Raw genomic sequence first — 17781 nt, forward strand, 5'->3', positions numbered from 1 at the left:
TCACTGTATGTGTGTGTCCATTTCTCACTCTGTCCATTTCTCACTGTGTGTCCATTTCTCAGTGTGTGTGTGTCCATTTCTCACTGTGTGTGTGTCCATTTCTCACTGTGTGTGTGTCCATTTCTCACTGTGTGTGTGTCCATTTCTCACTGTGTGTGTGTGTCCATTTCCCACTGTGTGTCCATTTCCCACTGTGTGTCCATTTCTCACTGTGTGTCCATTTCTCACTGTGTGTGTGTCCATTTCTCACTCTGTCCATTTCTCACTGTGTGTGTGTCCATTTCTCAGTGTGTGTGTCCATTTCTCACTGTGTGTGTGTCCAATTCTCACTGTGTGTGTGTCCATTTCTCACTGTGTGTGTGTCCATTTCTCACTCTGTGTGTCTGTCCATTTCACACTGTGTGTGTGTCCATTTCTCACTGTGTGTGTGTCCATTTCTCACTCTGTCCATTTCTCACTGTGTGTGTCCATTTCTCACTGTGTGTGTGTCCATTTCTCAGTGTGTGTGTCCATTTCTCACTGTGTGTGTGTCCATTTCTCACTGTGTGTGTGTCCATTTCTCACTGTGTGTGTCCATTTCTCACTCTGTGTGTGTCCATTTCTCACTCTGTGTGTGTGTCCCTTTCTCACTCTGTGTGTCTGTCCATTTCTCACTGTGTGTCTGTCCATTTCTCACTGTGCGTGTCCATTTCTCACTCTGTGTGTGTCCATTTCTCACTCTGTGTGTGTCCATTTCTCACTCTGTGTGTGTCCATTTCTCACTCTGTGTGTGTCCATTTCTCACTCTGTGTGTGTCCATTTCTCACTGTGTGTGTGTCCATTTCTCACTGTGTGTGTGTCCATTTCTCACTGTGTGTGTGTGTCCATTTCCCACTGTGTGTCTGTCCATTTCTCACTGTGTGTCCATTTCTCACTGTATGTGTGTGTCCATTTCTCACTCTGTCCATTTCTCACTGTGTGTGTCCATTTCTCACTGTGTGTGTGTCCATTTCTCACTGTGTGTGTGTCCATTTCTCACTGTGTGTCCATTTCTCACTGTATGTGTGTGTCCATTTCTCACTCTGTCCATTTCTCACTGTGTGTGTCCATTTCTCACTCTGTGTGTGTCCATTTCTCACTGTGTGTGTGTCCATTTTTCACTGTGTGTGTGTCCATTTCTCACTCTGTCCATTTCTCACTGTGTGTGTCCATTTCTCACTGTGTGTGTGTCCATTTCTCACTCTGTGTGTGTCCATTTCTCACTGTGTGTGTGTCCATTTCTCACTCTGTCCATTTCTCACTGTGTGTGTCCATTTCTCACTGTGTGTGTGTCCATTTCTCACTCTGTGTGTGTCCATTTCTCACTGTGTGTGTGTCCATTTCTCACTGTGTGTGTGTCCATTTCTCACTGTGTGTGTGTCCATTTCTCACTGTGTGTGTCCATTTCTCACTCTGTGTGTGTCCATTTCTCACTGTGTGTGTGTCCATTTCTCACTGTGTGTGTGTCCATTTCTCACTCTGTCCATTTCTCACTGTGTGTGTCCATTTCTCACTGTGTGTGTGTCCATTTCTCACTGTGTGTGTGTCCATTTCTCACTGTGTGTGTGTCCATTTCTCACTGTGTGTGTGTCCATTTCTCACTGTGTGTGTCCATTTCTCACTGTGTGTGTGTCCATTTCTCACTGTGTGTGTGTCCATTTCTCACTGTGTGTGTGTCCATTTCTCACTGTGTGTGTGTCCATTTCTCACTGTGTGTGTGTCCATTTCTCACTCTGTGTGTGTCCATTTCTCACTCTGTGTGTGTCCATTTCTCACTGTGTGTGTGTCCATTTCTCACTGTGTGTGTGTCCATTTCTCACTGTGTGTGTGTCCATTTCTCACTGTGTGTGTGTCCATTTCTCACTGTGTGTGTGTCCATTTCTCACTGTGTGTGTGTCCATTTCTCACTCTGTGTGTGTCCATTTCTCACTGTGTGTGTGTCCATTTCTCACTGTGTGTGTGTCCATTTCTCACTCTGTGTGTGTCCATTTCTCACTGTGTGTGTCGATTTCTCACTGTGTGTGTCCATTTCTCACTCTGTGTGTGTCCATTTCTCACTGTGTGTGTGTGTCCATTTCTCACTCTGTGTGTGTGTCCCTTTCTCACTCTGTGTGTCTGTCCATTTCTCACTGTGTGTGTCCATTTCTCACTGTGTGTGTGTCCATTTCTCACTCTGTGTGTGTGTCCCTTTCTCACTCTGTGTGTCTGTCCATTTCTCACTGAGTGTGTGTCCATTTCTCACTGTGTGTGTGTCCATTTCTCACTGTGTGTGTGTGTCCATTTCTCACTGTGTGTGTGTGTCCATTTCTCACTCTGTGTGTGTGTCCCTTTCTCACTCTGTGTGTCTGTCCATTTCTCACTGTGTGTGTCCATTTCTCACTGTGTGTGTGTCCCTTTCTCACTCTGTGTGTCTGTCCATTTCTCACTGTGTGTGTCCATTTCTCACTGTGTGTGTGTCCATTTCTCACTGTGTGTGTGTGTCCATTTCTCACTCTGTGTGTGTGTCCCTTTCTCACTCTGTGTGTCTGTCCATTTCTCACTGTGTGTGTCCATTTGTCACTGTGTGTGTGTCCATTTCTCACTGTGTGTGTGTCCATTTCTCAGTGTGTGTGTCCTTTTCTCACTCTGTGTGTGTGTCCATTTCTCACTCTGTGTGTGTGTCCATTTCTCACTCTGTGTGTGTGTCCATTTCTCACTCTGTGTGTGTGTCCATTTCTCACTCTGTGTGTGTCCATTTCACAGTCTGTGTGTGTCCATTTCTCAGTCTGTGTGTGTCCATTTCTCAGTCTGTGTGTGTCCATTTCTCAGTCTGTGTGTGTCCATTTCTCAGTTTGTGTGTGTCCATTTCTCACTGTGTGTGTCCATTTCTCACTCTGTGTGTGTCCATTTCTCAGTCTGTGTGTCCATTTCTCACTCTGTGTGTGTCCATTTCTCACTCTGTGTGTGTCCATTTCTCACTGTGTGTGTCCATTTCTCACTCTGTGTGTGTCCATTTCTCACTCTGTGTGTGTCCATTTCTCACTCTGTGTGTGTCCATTTCACAGTCTGTGTGTGTCCATTTCTCACTGTGTGTGTCCATTTCTCAGTTTGTGTGTGTCCATTTCTCACTGTGTGTGTCCATTTCTCAGTTTGTGTGTGTCCATTTCTCACTGTGTGTGTCCATTTCTCACTGTGTGTGTGTCCATTTCTCAGTTTGTGTGTGTCCATTTCTCACTCTGTGTGTGTGTCCATTTCTCACTCTGTGTGTGTGTCCATTTCTCACTGTGTGTGTGTCCATTTCTCAGTTTGTGTGTGTCCATTTCTCACTCTGTGTGTGTGTCCATTTCTCACTGTGTGTGTGTCCATTTCTCAGTTTGTGTGTGTCCATTTCTCACTGTGTGTGTGTCCATTTCTCACTCTGTGTGTGTGTCCATTTCACAGTCTGTGTGTGTCCATTTCTCAGTTTGTGTGTGTCCATTTCTCACTGTGTGTGTCCATTTCTCACTGTGTGTGTCCATTTCTCAGTTTGTGTGTGTCCATTTCTCACTGTGTGTGTCCATTTCTCACTCTGTGTGTGTGTCCATTTCTCACTCTGTGTGTGTCCATTTCTCAGTCTGTGTGTGTCCATTTCTCACTGTGTGTGTGTCCATTTCTCACTGTGTGTGTGTCCATTTCTCACTGTGTGTGTGTCCATTTCACACTCTGTGTGTGTCCATTTCTCACTGTGTGTGTCCATTTCTCACTCTGTGTGTGTGTCCATTTCTCACTCTGTGTGTGTCCATTTCACAGTCTGTGTGTGTCCATTTCACAGTCTGTGTGTGTCCATTTCTCAGTCTGTGTGTGTCCATTTCTCACTCTGTGTGTGTCCATTTCTCAGTTTGTGTGTGTCCATTTCTCACTCTGTGTGTGTGTCCATTTCTCACTCTGTGTGTGTCCATTTCACACTCTGTGTGTGTCCATTTCTCACTGTGTGTGTCCATTTCTCAGTCTGTGTGTATCCATTTCTCACTGTGTGTGTCCATTTCACAGTCTGTGTGTGTCCATTTCTCAGTTTGTGTGTGTCCATTTCTCACTCTGTGTGTGTGTCCATTTCTCACTCTGTGTGTGTCCATTTCTCAGTCTGTGTGTGTCCATTTCTCAGTCTGTGTGTGTCCATTTCTCACTGTGTGTGTGTCCATTTCTCAGTCTGTGTGTGTCCATTTCTCAGTCTGTGTGTGTCCATTTCTCAGTCTGTGTGTGTCCATTTCTCAGTTTGTGTGTGTCCATTTCTCACTCTGTGTGTGTGTCCATTTCTCACTCTGTGTGTGTCCATTTCTCAGTCTGTGTGTGTCCATTTCTCAGTCTGTGTGTGTCCATTTCTCACTGTGTGTGTCCATTTCTCACTGTGTGTGTCCATTTCACAGTCTGTGTGTGTCCATTTCTCAGTTTGTGTGTGTCCATTTCTCACTCTGTGTGTGTGTCCATTTCTCACTCTGTGTGTGTCCATTTCTCAGTCTGTGTGTGTCCATTTCTCAGTCTGTGTGTGTCCATTTCTCACTGTGTGTGTCCATTTCTCAGTCTGTGTGTGTCCATTTCTCAGTTTGTGTGTGTCCATTTCTCACTCTGTGTGTGTGTCCATTTCTCACTCTGTGTGTGTCCATTTCTCAGTCTGTGTGTGTCCATTTCTCAGTCTGTGTGTGTCCATTTCTCAGTTTGTGTGTGTCCATTTCTCACTGTGTGTGTCCATTTCTCACTGTGTGTCCATTTCTCACTCTGTGTGTGTGTCCGTTTCTCACTGTGTGTGTCCATTTCTCACTCTGTGTGTGTCCATTTCTCACTGTGTGTGTGTGTCCATTTCTCACTGTGTGTGTGTCCATTTCTCACTGTGTGTGTGTCCATTTCTCACTGTGTGTGTGTCCATTTCTCACTGTGTGTGTGTCCATTTCTCACTGTGTGTGTGTCCATTTCTCACTGTGTGTGTGTCCATTTCTCACTGTGTGTGTGTCCATTTCTCACTGTGTGTGTCCATTTCTCACTGTGTGTGTCCATTTCTCACTGTGTGTGTCCATTTCTCACTGTGTGTGTGTCCATTTCTCACTGTGTGTGTGTCCATTTCTCACTGTGTGTGTGTCCATTTCTCACTGTGTGTGTGTCCATTTCTCACTGTGTGTGTGTCCATTTCTCACTCTGTGTGTGTCCATTTCTCACTCTGTGTGTGTCCATTTCTCACTCTGTGTGTGTCCATTTCTCACTCTGTGTGTGTCCATTTCTCACTCTGTGTGTGTCCATTTCTCACTCTGTGTGCGTCCATTTCTCACTGTGTCCATTTCTCACTGTGTCCATTTCTCACTGTGTGTCCATTTCTCACTGTGTGTCCATTTCTCACTGTGTGTCCATTTCTCACTGTGTGTCCATTTCTCTCTCTGCGTGTCCATTTCTCACTCTGCGTGTCCATTTCTCACTGTGTGTGTGTCCATTTCTCACTGTGTGTCCATTTCTCACTGTGTGTCCATTTCTCACTGTGTGTCCATTTCTCACTGTGTCCATTTCTCACTCTGCGTGTCCATTTCGCACTCTGTGTGTGTGTCCATTTCTCACTCTGTGTGTGTGTCTATTTCTCACTCTGTGTGTGTCCGTTTCTCACTGTGTGTGTGTATATTTCACATTCAAGTGTTTTTTTCCTTGATTGTGTCGAACAGTACAGCACACAAACAGGCCCTTCAGCCCACAATGTTCTGCCTATTCTTGGTCCATATCTCTCTATTCCTTGCAGATTCATGTGCTTATCAAAAAGCCCCTTTAACGCTCCTATTGTATCTGTCTGCACCACCACCCCTGGCAGCGTGTTCCAGACACCTACCACTCTCTGTGTAACTAACCTGCCCCTGACATCTCCTTTGGACTTCCCCCTCTCACCTGAAGTGCATGCCCCCTCGTATTAGACATTTCATGAGATGTGGGCATCACTGGCAAGGCCAGCATTTGTTGGCCATTCCTAATTGTCCTTGAACTGAGTGGCTTTGACATTTCAGAGGGCAGTTGAGAGCCAACCATATTGCAGTGAGTCTGCAGTCGCACGGAGGCCAGGCCAGATGCGGACGGCAGATTTCCTTCCCGAAAGGACATTAGTGAACCGGATGGGCTTTTATGCCAGTCAGGCAAATGGTGTGTTGGCCTTCATTATGGGAGGATTCGAGTACAGGAGCATGGGTGTCTTGTTGCAATTATACTGGGTCTTGGTGAGACCACACTTGGAATATTGTGTGCAGTTTTAGTCTCCTTTTCTGAGGAAAGATGTTCGTGCTCTTGAGGGAGTGCAGCGAAGGTTTACCAAGCTGATTCCGGGGATGGCGGGACTGATGTATGAGGAGAGATTGACTAGGTTAAGATTGTTTTCGCTGGAGTTCAAAAGAATGTGGGTGGAATCTCAGAGAGACTTACAAAATTCTAACAGGACTAGACAGGGAGGATGTTCCTGATGGTGGGGGAGTCCAGAACCAGGGGTCACAGTCTGAGGATTCAGGGTAGACCATTTAGGACGGAGGTGAGGAGACATTTCTTCACCCAAAGAGTGGTGAGCCTGTGGAATTCATTATCACAGGAAGTAGTTGATGCCAAAACATTGAATGTATTCAAGAAGCAATTACATATCGCACTGGGGCGAAGGAGATCGAAGGATATGGGGGATAGTGAGTTGAATGAGCAGCCATTATCATAATGAATGGGGGAGCAGGTTCAAAGGGCTGAATGGCCTCTTCCTGCTTTCTATGTTTCTGTGATTGTTTCATGGTCACCATTACTGAAACTACCTTTCAGTTTAACACCAGTTTCCATGATGAAATTTGAACACATTCTGTGTGAGCCTCTGGATAACTAACTATTCCAGTAATATCACAATGCCATCATCTCCCCGCTGTGTGAACCTGTCTCAGGGTCAGGCACTGGATGCTGCGTCTGTACCGTTCTCTCAGTGTGTGTGGCAGGTTGGAATACAGTTTGGGGAGGTCTGGAATATTTCACACTACCCATCTGTTATTTATTTTGCCCAAGAGTAAATGTGATTTTATCTTTCAGGAGAACAGCATGAATTCAGAGATTGTGGATCAGACATACAGAAGGAACCCAATCCTACGTTATACCCAGCACCCCCTGCACTCTCCACTCCTGCCTTTGCTATATGGGGATATTAATCTGAATTGTGAGTTCCAACCACACATCTCTTCAAACTCCTGCAGAGGACAGCAACTGTGATAATGGAGAATATCTGTAAAAACAGGAGGCCACTCAGTCCATCCTGCCTATGCTAGCTCTTTGAAAGTTGCCCAATTAGTTGCACTCCTCTTGCTCTTTCCCCATGGCCCTGCCCATTTCTCCTTTTCAAATATTTATCCATTCCTCCTCCTCCTCTCCCTACCTCTCCATTTCACTTCCCCCTTCCTAACCTCTCCATTCCGCCTCCTCTCCCCTCCCCCCAAAACTCTCCACTCATCCTTTTCCCAAACTGTTTCATAAGAACATAAGAAATAGGAGCAGGAGTAGGAATGGAGGGATACAAAAGAATGGTCTAGTTGGGACCAGGGAGCGGCGTGGGCTTGGAGGGCCGAAGGGCCTGTTCCTGTGCTGTATTGTTCTTTGTTCTAGGCCATCTAGCCCCTCGAGCCTGCCCCGCCATTCAATAAGATCATGACTGATCTGAAGTGGATCAGTTCCACTTACCCGCCTGATCCCTATAACCCCTAATTCCCTTACCGATCAGGAATCCATCTATCCGTGATTTAAACATATTCAACGAGGTAGCCTCCACCACTTCAGTGGGCAGAGAATTCCAGAGATTCACCACCCTCTGAGAGAAGAAGTTCCTCCTCAACTCCGTCCTAAACTGACCCCCCTTTATTTTGAGGCTGTGCCCGCTAGTTCTAGTTTCCTTTCTAAGTGGAAAGAATCTCTCCACCTCTACCCTATCCAGCCCCTTCATTACCTTATAGGTCTCTATAAGATCCCTCCTCAGCCTTCTAAATTCCAACGAGTACAAACCCAATCTGCTCAGTCTCTCCTCATAATCAACACCCCTCATCTCTGGTATCAACCTGGTGAACCTTCTCTGCACTCCCTCCAAGGCCAATATATCCTTCCGCAAATAAGGGGACCAATACTGCACACAGTATTCCAGCTGCGGCCTCACCAGTGCCCTGTACAGATGCAGCAAGACATCTCTGCTTTTATATTCTATCCCCCTTGCGATATAGGCCAACATCCCATTTGCCTTCTTGATCACCTGTTGCACCTGCAGACTGGGTTTTTGCGTCTCATGCACAAGGACCCCCAGGTCCCTCTGCACAGTAGCATGTTGTAATTTCTTTCCATTTAGATAATAATCCAATTTGCTATTATTTCTTCCAATTTGAATAACCTCACATTTGTTAACGTAATACTCCATCTGCCAGATCCTCGCCCACTCACTCAGCCTGTCCAAATCTCTCTGCAGACCTTCTGCGCCCTCCTCATGATTCACTTTTCCACTTTCTCCTCTCCTCCTTCCTTTCTTCTGCTGTTATAGAGGTTTACAGCATGGAAACAGGTATTATGGTCCAACTTGCCCATGCCGCCCACTTTTTACAACTAAGCTAATCCCAATTGCCCGTGTTTGGCCCATATCCTTCCATACCCATCTTACCCATGTAACTGTCTAAAAGCTTTTAAAAAGACAAAATTGTACCCGCCTCTACTATTACCTCTGGCAGCTTGTTCCGGACACTCACCAACCACCCTCTGTGTAAAACAATTACCCCTCTGGACCCTTTTGTATCTTTCCCCTCTCACCTGAAACCTATGCTCTCTAGTTTTAAATTCCCCTACCTTTGGGAAAAGATATTGACTATCTAGCTGATAAGAACATAAGAACTAGGAGCAGGAGTCGGCCATCTGGCCCCTCGAGCCTGCTCCGCCATTCAATAAGATCATGGCTGATCTTTTCATGGACTCAGCTCCACTTACCCGCCCGCTCACCATAACCCTTAATTCCTTTATTGTTCAAAATTTATCTATCCTTGCCTTAAAAACATTCAATAAGGTAGCCTCAACTGCTTCACTGGGCAGGGAATTCCACAGATTCACAACCCTTTGTGTGAAGAGGTTCCTCCTCAACTCAGTCCTAAATCTGCTTCCCCTTATTTTGAGGCCATGCCCCCTCGTTCTAGTTTCACCCGCCAGTGGAAACAACTTCCCTGCTTCTATCTTATCTGTTCCCTTCATAATCTTATATGTTTCTATAAGATCTCCCCTCATTCTTCTGAATTCCAATGAGTATAGCCCCAGTCTACTCAGTCTCTACTCATAAACCAACCCTCTCAACTCCGGAATCAACCTAGTGAATCTCCTCTGCACCCCTTCCAGTGCCAGTATATCCTTTCTCAAGTAAGGAGACCAAACTGTACACAGTACTCCAGGTGTGGCCTCACCAGCACCTTATACAACTGCAACATAACCTCACTGTTTTTAAGCTCCATCCCTCTCGCAATAAAGGACAAAATTCCATTTGCCTTCTTAATCACCTGCTGCACCTGCAAACCAACTCCTTGAGATTCCTGCACAAGGACACCCAGGTCCCTCTGCACAGCAGCATGCTGCAATTTTATCTATGCCCCTCATTATTTTATTAGATCTCTATAAGATCATTCCTAAGTCTCCTACGCTCCAGGGAAAAAAGTGCAGTCTATCCAACCTCTCCTTATAACTCAATTCATCAAGTTCCGATAGCATCCTAGTAAATCTTTTCTGCACTCTTTCTAGTTCAATAATACCCTTTCTATAATAGGGTGACCAGAATTGCACACAGTATTCCAAGTGTGGCCTTACCAATGTCATGTACAACTTCAACAAGACGTCCCAACTCTTGTATTCAATGTTCTGACCAATGAAACCAAGCATGCTGAATGCCTTCTTCACCACTCTGTCCACCTGTGACTCCACTTTCAAGGAGCTATGAACATGTACCCCTAGATCTCTTTGTTCTGTAACTCTCCCCAATGCCGTACCATTAACTGAGTAAGTCCTGCCCCGGTTTGATCCACTAAAATGCATCACCTCACATTAATCTAAATTAAACTCCATCTGCCATTCATTGGTCCAATGTCACCCCTTCTCCCTCAGGGTTCAGGGGCGTGGGGGAAGTCGGGGTCAGTAAAGCTGCTATAAATCAGACTTAGGGATAGGAAAATTGACAGCAACTTTTTATCCACTCCTCCAGTTGGACACTCAGCTGCTGAATGTGAGCCGATGGGCTTGCGTGTTATGCTCACCCAGTTGAATACCCAGCCAAGTTCACACCAGAAGGAAGATGACCTGAGGATGGGCTAAGGGATGGGTTATCGCTTAGACTGAGGCAGAGTCCTCAGAGGGAAGGATAGATTCGAGGAATGGAGTTCCAAAGAGAGTTCAGTCAGGGACTGTGGTGTAGACAGCAGATTAATCTTTGTCTTTCTGTCTCCCTCGGTTCCAGTGCAAAAGGAAAAAGGATACACGAGTCTGCAGGATGAGGCTGTCCGGATCTTCAATTCACTGCAGGAACTGGAGGCCATTTCTGATCCCATTCCCATCATTCAGGGAATTCTTCAAACTTGCCAGGATCTGAAATCCCTGCGGGATGAGATTTACTGCCAGTTGATTAAACAAACTAACTACATGCCTCACCCAAAGAGCACAGGGAATCTGCACCACTTCCGGCTGCTCAGCTGCATGAGCTGCACCTTCCTCCCCAGCCGCACCATTCTTCGCTACCTCAAGTTCCACCTCAAGAGGTTTGAGTAATAGCTGGCCAATCGCATGCCCCCACCCTCAGTCCCCCACCTGCCTCCACCCCTCAGCCCCCGCGTGGTGTGACCTCTGGGCGGATATGTTTTGGTGCCTGGAATTGCCTCGGCTGTTTTCTGTCTGGGTATCTGTGCATTCAGAATCTGAGTCAAAGGAACACACAAAATAGGAGCCGGAGGAGGCCATTCGGCCCCTCGAGCCTGCTCCACCATTCAATTAGATCATGGCTGATTTGTCAGAGGATTAATTCCACATTCCCATCCACTCCAATAATCTTTGATTCCTTTTCCTTACAAGAATCTATCCACCTCCACTTTAAAAATATTCAGTGACCACCACCAACAACCCCTCCCCCCCCCCCCCCCCCCCCACATTCTAAGGCAGAGATCCCTCAGACAAAGTATTTCTCTGTCCAAAAAGGGCGACCCCTATGTTTCAAACAGTGCCCCTTACTTCTGGACTCACCCACAAGAGGAAGCATCCTTTCCACATCCATCTTGATAAGACTGTTCATAATCTTATAAACTTCAATCAAGTTGCCCCTCACTCTTCCAAACCCCAGGGGAATGCCCTGGATAAGTGAAACATAACATCCTTACTTTTAATGATCAATTCTTCTCATAATAAAGGATAGCATTGAATTAAGCTTTGTAATGACTTGCTGTGCTAGCATGCCAACTTTTTGTGACTTATGCATTAGAACACCCAGATCCCTCTGCACTGTGGAATTCTGCAGCTGTTCTCCATTTAAGTAATATTTTTATTCCTCCTGCCAAAGTGAACAATTTCACATTTTCCTGCATTATATTCCATCTGCCAGCTTTTGTTCCACTCACTCAACCAATCTACGTCTGCCTGTGACTTCCTTATGTCCACTTCACAACATACTTTCTTATCTTTGTGTCATCTGAAAGTTTGGCTCCCATTCCTTCACCCCCTCGACACGGATATAAATGGTATAAAGTTGAGGTCACATCACAGACCCCTGCGGGACCCCACTCCTCACATCCTACCAATCAGAAAAAGACCCATTGATGCTCACTCTGTTTTCTGCCACCAGTCGATATTCTCTCCATGTTAACATGTTACCCCCTCTCCATGAGCTTTAATATTCCACAATAACCTTTGATGTGGCACCTTATCAAATGCCTTCCAGAAATCCAAGTCCAGCCTCCCCTCTATCTAAGTGCATCTTACTCAATCAAAGAACTCCGATTGGTTAAACATCATTTCCCTTTCACTAAACCATACCGTCTTGTCCTGATTATCTTGAGTTTTTCCAAGTGTCCAGTTTAAACTAATGATAAATTCTAACACCTTCCCCATATCAAGCTAACTGGCTGATAGTTACTTGTCTCCCTCCCTTCTTGAATCAAAGGGTTATATTTGCTACTTTCCTGACTGATGGAACCTTTCCACAAACGAGCAAATTTTGGAAAATCGACACCAAAGCCTCGACTGCTTCATTATCCACCTCACTAAAGACCCTAGGATGAAGTCAACCAGGAACCAGAGACGTGGCAGCCCACAGCTCCATCACTTTCATAGAACACAGAATCCCTACAGTGCAGAAAGAGGCCATTCAGCCCATTGACCCTGCATTGCCACCCAGTCCCTATCCCCGTGACCCCACCTATTTCCCTGCTAATCCCCCTGACACTAAGGGGCAATTGAGTACAGCCAATCAACCTAACCCGCATATCTTTGGACTGTGGGAGGAAACCGGAGCACCCGGAGGAAACCCACGCAGACATGAGCAGTATGTGCAAACTCCACACAGGTGGTGGCCCGAGGCTGGAATTGGACCCGGGTCCCTGGTGCTGTGAGGTAGTGCTGCTAACCACTGTGCCATCGTGCCATCCTGTCATTGTTACTTTGGTTATTTAGTGAACATAATTTCTCATTTAATAAACTTAGGGTTAGGCTTAATGCTGGTTAGGTGCATTGGCCATGCTAAATTCTCCCTCAGTCTACCCGAACAGATGCTAGAGTGTGGCAACTCGGGGATTTTCACAGTAACCTCATTGCAGTGTTAATGTAATAACTAAACTAAACTGAAATACCCGCTGTATCTTTCCTCCCTGCACCATATTACCACATGAATCTTACTCGCTATTCACTCGAATTCTCTCTCGCTCAGAGTCACTGATCTCCTCACATTTCCATTACTGATCAGACAGTTTAAAAAGCTGGTCTTTTTTATAGACAATCTGATGAGCCAGGAGCTAGTCCTACAACAGTAATCAACAGCATTTGAAGCAACTGCTTTCAGATAATTGGCAAGATTGGTGCCACTCCGGCAGTCCTCTATCTAACAAGCTAACTTAACTTACTTGAAGGTTAGTACTATGTCAGAGCTTGTTTAATATAAACTAAACCTGGAAAAGACTTCACAGAACTTACAATGTGAACCTAATTCAGTGCTCACTCTCCCTGTCTCACTCACTCCCCGTCTCATTCCCAGTCTCCATCTCACTCGCTGTCTGTCTCACTCGCTGTCTCTCACTCGCTCCCTGTCTCACTCACTCCCCATCTCAGTCTGGGGTAGTTGCCTGTTTCCCCGTGCCTCTTACTGATCAGGTTCTGCTGTGTTTTCCCACAGGGTTAAGGAGCAGTTTCCTGGAACGGAGTTAGAGAAATACGCTCACTTCATTCTGGAATCCCTAAAGAAAACCAAAGGAAGAGAGTTTGTTCCGTCGCAGGAGGAGATCCAGGCTTTGATTGGCCAGGAGGAGATGGTGACCACTGTTTATTGTCACGGAGGAGGGTCGTGTAAAATCACCATTAACTCCCACACTACAGCAGGAGAGGTGAGGCAACCATCAACTCATTACCCAATAGCAGCAAGCAGTAACCAGTGGCACAGTGTTGCTTCCCTCTGCCACTTTACCTCAATCACCAGAGAATTTCGCTGAATAAGGATGAAGTTTGTTCTCTTTGCGCTGAAACCAATCACTGTCCGCTCGGGGCGAGTGTTTCCCTCTGACTCCCCTCTCGGGGCGAGTGTTTCCCTCTGACTCCCCTCTCAGGCCGAGTGTTTCCCTCTGACTCCCCTCTCGGGGCGAGTGTTTCCCTCTGACTCCCCTCTCGGGGTGAGTGTTTCCCTCTGACTCCCCTCTCGGGGCAAGTGTTTCCCTCTGACTCCCCTCTCGGGGCGAGTGTTTCCCTCTGACTCCCCTCTCGGGGCGAGTGTTTCCCTCTGACTCCCTTCTCAGGCCGAGTGTTTCCCTCTGACTCCCCTCTCGGGGCGAGTGTTTCCCTCTGACTCCCCTCTCAGGCCGAGTGTTTCCCTCTGACTCCCCTCTCGGGGCGAGTATTTCCCTCTGACTCCCGTCTCGGGGCGAGTGTTTCCCTCTGACTCCCCTCTCGGGGCGAGTGTTTCCCTCTGACTCCCCTCTCGGGGCGAGTCTTTCCCTCTGACTCCCCTCTCGGGGCGAATGTTTCCCTCTGACTCCCCTCTCGGGGCGAGTGTTTCCCTCTGACTCCCCTCTCGGGGCGAGTGTTTCCCTCTGACTCCCCTCTCGGGGCGAGTGTTTCCCTCTGACTCCCCTCTCGGGGCGAGTGTTTCCCTCTGACTCCCCTCTCGGGGCGAGTGTTTCCCTCTGACTCCCCTCTCGGGGCGAGTGTTTCCCTCTGACTCCCCTCTCGGGGCGAGTGTTTCCCTCTGACTCCCCTCTCGGGGCGAGTGTTTCCCTCTGACTCCCCTCTCGGGGCGAGTCTTTCCCTCTGACTCCCCTCTCGGGGCGAGTCTTTCCCTCTGACTCCCCTCTCGGGGCGAGTCTTTCCCTCTGACTCCCCTCTCGGGGCGAGTCTTTCCCTCTGACTCCCCTCTCGGGGCGAGTCTTTCCCTCTGACTCCCCTCTCGGGGCGAATGTTTCCCTCTGACTCCCCTCTCGGGGCGAGTGTTTCCCTCTGACTCCCCTCTCGGGGCGAGTGTTTCCCTCTGACTCCCCTCTCGGGGCGAGTGTTACTCTTTGATACTCACCGAGAGATGAAATTCCTCCTCATCTCAGTCTTAAACTGGCGCCCCTTTATTCTCAGACTGTGCCTCTGGTCACAGCCTCTCCCATGAGGGGAAACATCCTCTCAGCATTTACCCTGTCAAATCCCTTCAGAATCCAATATGTTTCAATGAGATCACCTCTCATTCTGCTAAATTCCAATGAGTGGAGTCCCAGCCTGTTTAACCTTTCCTCATTCGACAATCCCTCCAAACCGGGGATCATCCCAGTGAACCTTCTCTGTCTCGGGGCAGAGTGTTACTCGGATACCCCTCTCGGGGCAGAGGGTTACTCGGATACCCCTCTCGGGGCAGAGTGTTACTCGGATACCCCTCTCGGGGCAGAGTGTTACTCGGATACCCCTCTCGGGGCAGAGGGTTACTCGGATACCCCTCTCGGGGCAGAGTGATGGATATTTCTAAGGGCTGCTTCTTTCTCTGTGTCGGTGGGCAGGTTGTGGAAAAGCTGATCCGGGGCCTGGCCATGGAGGACAGTCTCAATCTGTTTGCTCTGTTTGAACACAGTGAGTGTGGAGACCGGGCAATTGAGAGTCGGGTCATTGTTGCAGACATTCTGGCAAAGTTTGAGAGGTGAGGATGTTTCACTTGAGAAACCTGAGATTCAGGAAATAGGATTTCAAATCCATAAACAGCAAGCTGCGGGGGGCGGGAGGAGGATGAGAGAGAGAAAGGGCACTGTGCCACCAGGGATGTTGGGGAGTTAGGTGGGATGGTATATTGGGTGGCAGACAAGTGGAGGGGGTAGTGGGAGAGAGTCATAGAGGTTTACAGCATGGAAACAGGCCCCTCGGCCCAATTTGTCCATGCCACCCTTTTCTTTAAACCCCTAAGCTAATCCCAATTGCCCGCATTTGGCCCATATCCCTCTATACCCATCGTACCCATGTAACTATCTAAATGCTTTTTAAAAGACAAAATTGTACCCGCCTCTACTACTACCTCTGGCAGCTTGTTCCAGACACTCACCACCCTCTGTGAGAAACAATTGCCCCTCTGGACACTTTTCTATCTCTCCCCTCTCACCTTAAACCCATGCCCTTTAGTTTTAGACTCCCCTACCTTTGGGAAAACATATTGACAATCTAGCTGATCTATGCCCCTCATTATTTTATAGACCTCTATAAGATCACCCCCTCAGCCTCCTACGCTCCAGAGAAAAAAGTCCCAGTCTATTCAGCCTCTCCTTATAACTCAAGTCCCAGTAACATTCTAGTAAATCTTTTCTGCACTCTTTCTAGTTTAATAATATCCTTTCTATAATAGGGTGACCAGAACTGTACACAATATTCCAAGTGTGGCCTTACCAATGTCTTGTACAACTTCAACAAGATGTCCCAACTCCTGTATTCAATGTTCTGACCAATGAAGCCAAGCATGCTGAATGCCTTCTTCACCACTCTGTCCACCTGTGACTCCACTTTCAAGGAGCTATGATCCTGCACCCCTAGATCTCTTTGTTCTATAACACTCCCCTACCATTAACTGAGTAAGTCCTGCCCTGGTTCGATCCACCAAAATGCATCACCTCGCATTTATTTAAATTAAACTCTATCTGCCATTCATCAGCCCACTGGCCCAATTGATCAAGAACCCGTTGCAATCCTAGATAACCTTCTTCACTGTCCACTATGCCACAAACCTACTAACCATGCCTCATATATTCTCATCCAAATCATTCATATAAATGACAAATAACAGTGGACCCGGCACTGATCCCTGAGGCACACCGCTGGTCACAAGCCTCCAGTTTGAAAAACAACCCTTTACAACCACCCTCTGGTTTCTGTCATCAAGCCAATTTTGTATCTATTTGGCTACCTCATCCTGAATCCCGTGAGATTTAACTTTATGCAGCAGCCTACTATGTGGTACCTTGTTGAAGACCTTGCTAAAGTCCATGTAGACAACATCAACTGCACTGCCCTCATCTACCTTCTTGGTTACCCCTTCAAAAAACCCAATCAAATTTGTGAGATATGATTTTCCACTCACAAAGCCATGCTGACTGACCCTAGTCAGTCCTTGCATCTCTAAATGCCTGTAGATCCTCTCTCTCAAAATACCTTTTAACAACTTACCCACTACAGATGTGAGGCTCACCGGCCTGTAATTTCAGGCTTCTCCCTGCAGCCCTTCTTAAACAAAGGCACAACATTTTACACCCTCCAATCTTCAGGCACCTCACCTGTGACTGTTGATGATTCAAATATCTCTGCTAGGGGACCCGCAATTTTCTCCCTCACACAGAGGTTGGGGATGGGAAGGGTAGAGGCGTGTATGATTGGTGAGGTGGGAGTGGGAGTGAGAGTGAGTGGGGGTGGGGGTGAGGGGGTGGGGGCAGGTGTGAGGGAAAGGTAAAGGGGGGGTGGGTGGGTGGGTGAGGTGAGTTTCCTGTTAATGTGTGCTGTGCTCTGTAGGATGGTGATGAGTGCAGAGAGTGTGGACCGGGTTTGGGGCCTTTACTTCAAACTCTACTGCTTCCTGGACGTGGAGAACGTAGCGAAGAAGGAGTGGAATTCGCATTCATGTTCGAACAGGTGTGAACTCAGCGCTCGCTCAATAACAAATGGAAACTGAGAATACAAACTGCCTCTAATATCAGCTGCTTAATGAGCTGGTTAATGGGTTAGTGAGCAGCCACTGATGGATTTGTTATCGAGGATTCAACAGGGTTCATTTATTAGAATCAAACAGAGAAGAGGCCCTTTGGCCCATCGAGTCGCACCGACCCATGAGAAACATCTCAACCCCACCTTATCCCATTGATTGTGAATCAAATCTCAACTCCAGCCCCTGGACCCGTGACCCCGTCCAGACTCTCCCCCTTCCCCCCGGCCAGTCTCCCCCCCGTCCAGTCTCCCCCGCTGCCCAGTCTCCCCCCCGCCCAGTCTCCCCCCCCCCCGCCCAGTCTCCCCCCCCCCCCCCCCCCCGCCCAGTCTCTCCCCCCCCCCCCCGCCCAGTCTCCCCCCCCCCCC

The 17781-nt window shown here is 47.5% G+C and overlaps 1 protein-coding gene across 1 annotated transcript in view; it reads left to right on the forward strand.

Annotated features, from left to right (window-relative positions):
• LOC144504014 (unconventional myosin-X-like) overlaps positions 1-17781 on the forward strand; it is a 219264-nt gene that overhangs the window by 176847 nt on the left and 24636 nt on the right. The window contains 6 exon segments of the mRNA XM_078229165.1: positions 7051-7174; positions 10475-10772; positions 13388-13595; positions 15240-15376; positions 17224-17303; positions 17306-17343. Coding sequence (XP_078085291.1) covers positions 7051-7174; positions 10475-10772; positions 13388-13595; positions 15240-15376; positions 17224-17303; positions 17306-17343 — 885 coding nt within the window.

This window comes from Mustelus asterias, chromosome 14 (assembly GCF_964213995.1).
Source record: "Mustelus asterias chromosome 14, sMusAst1.hap1.1, whole genome shotgun sequence".
Classification (NCBI taxonomy): domain Eukaryota; kingdom Metazoa; phylum Chordata; class Chondrichthyes; order Carcharhiniformes; family Triakidae; genus Mustelus; species Mustelus asterias.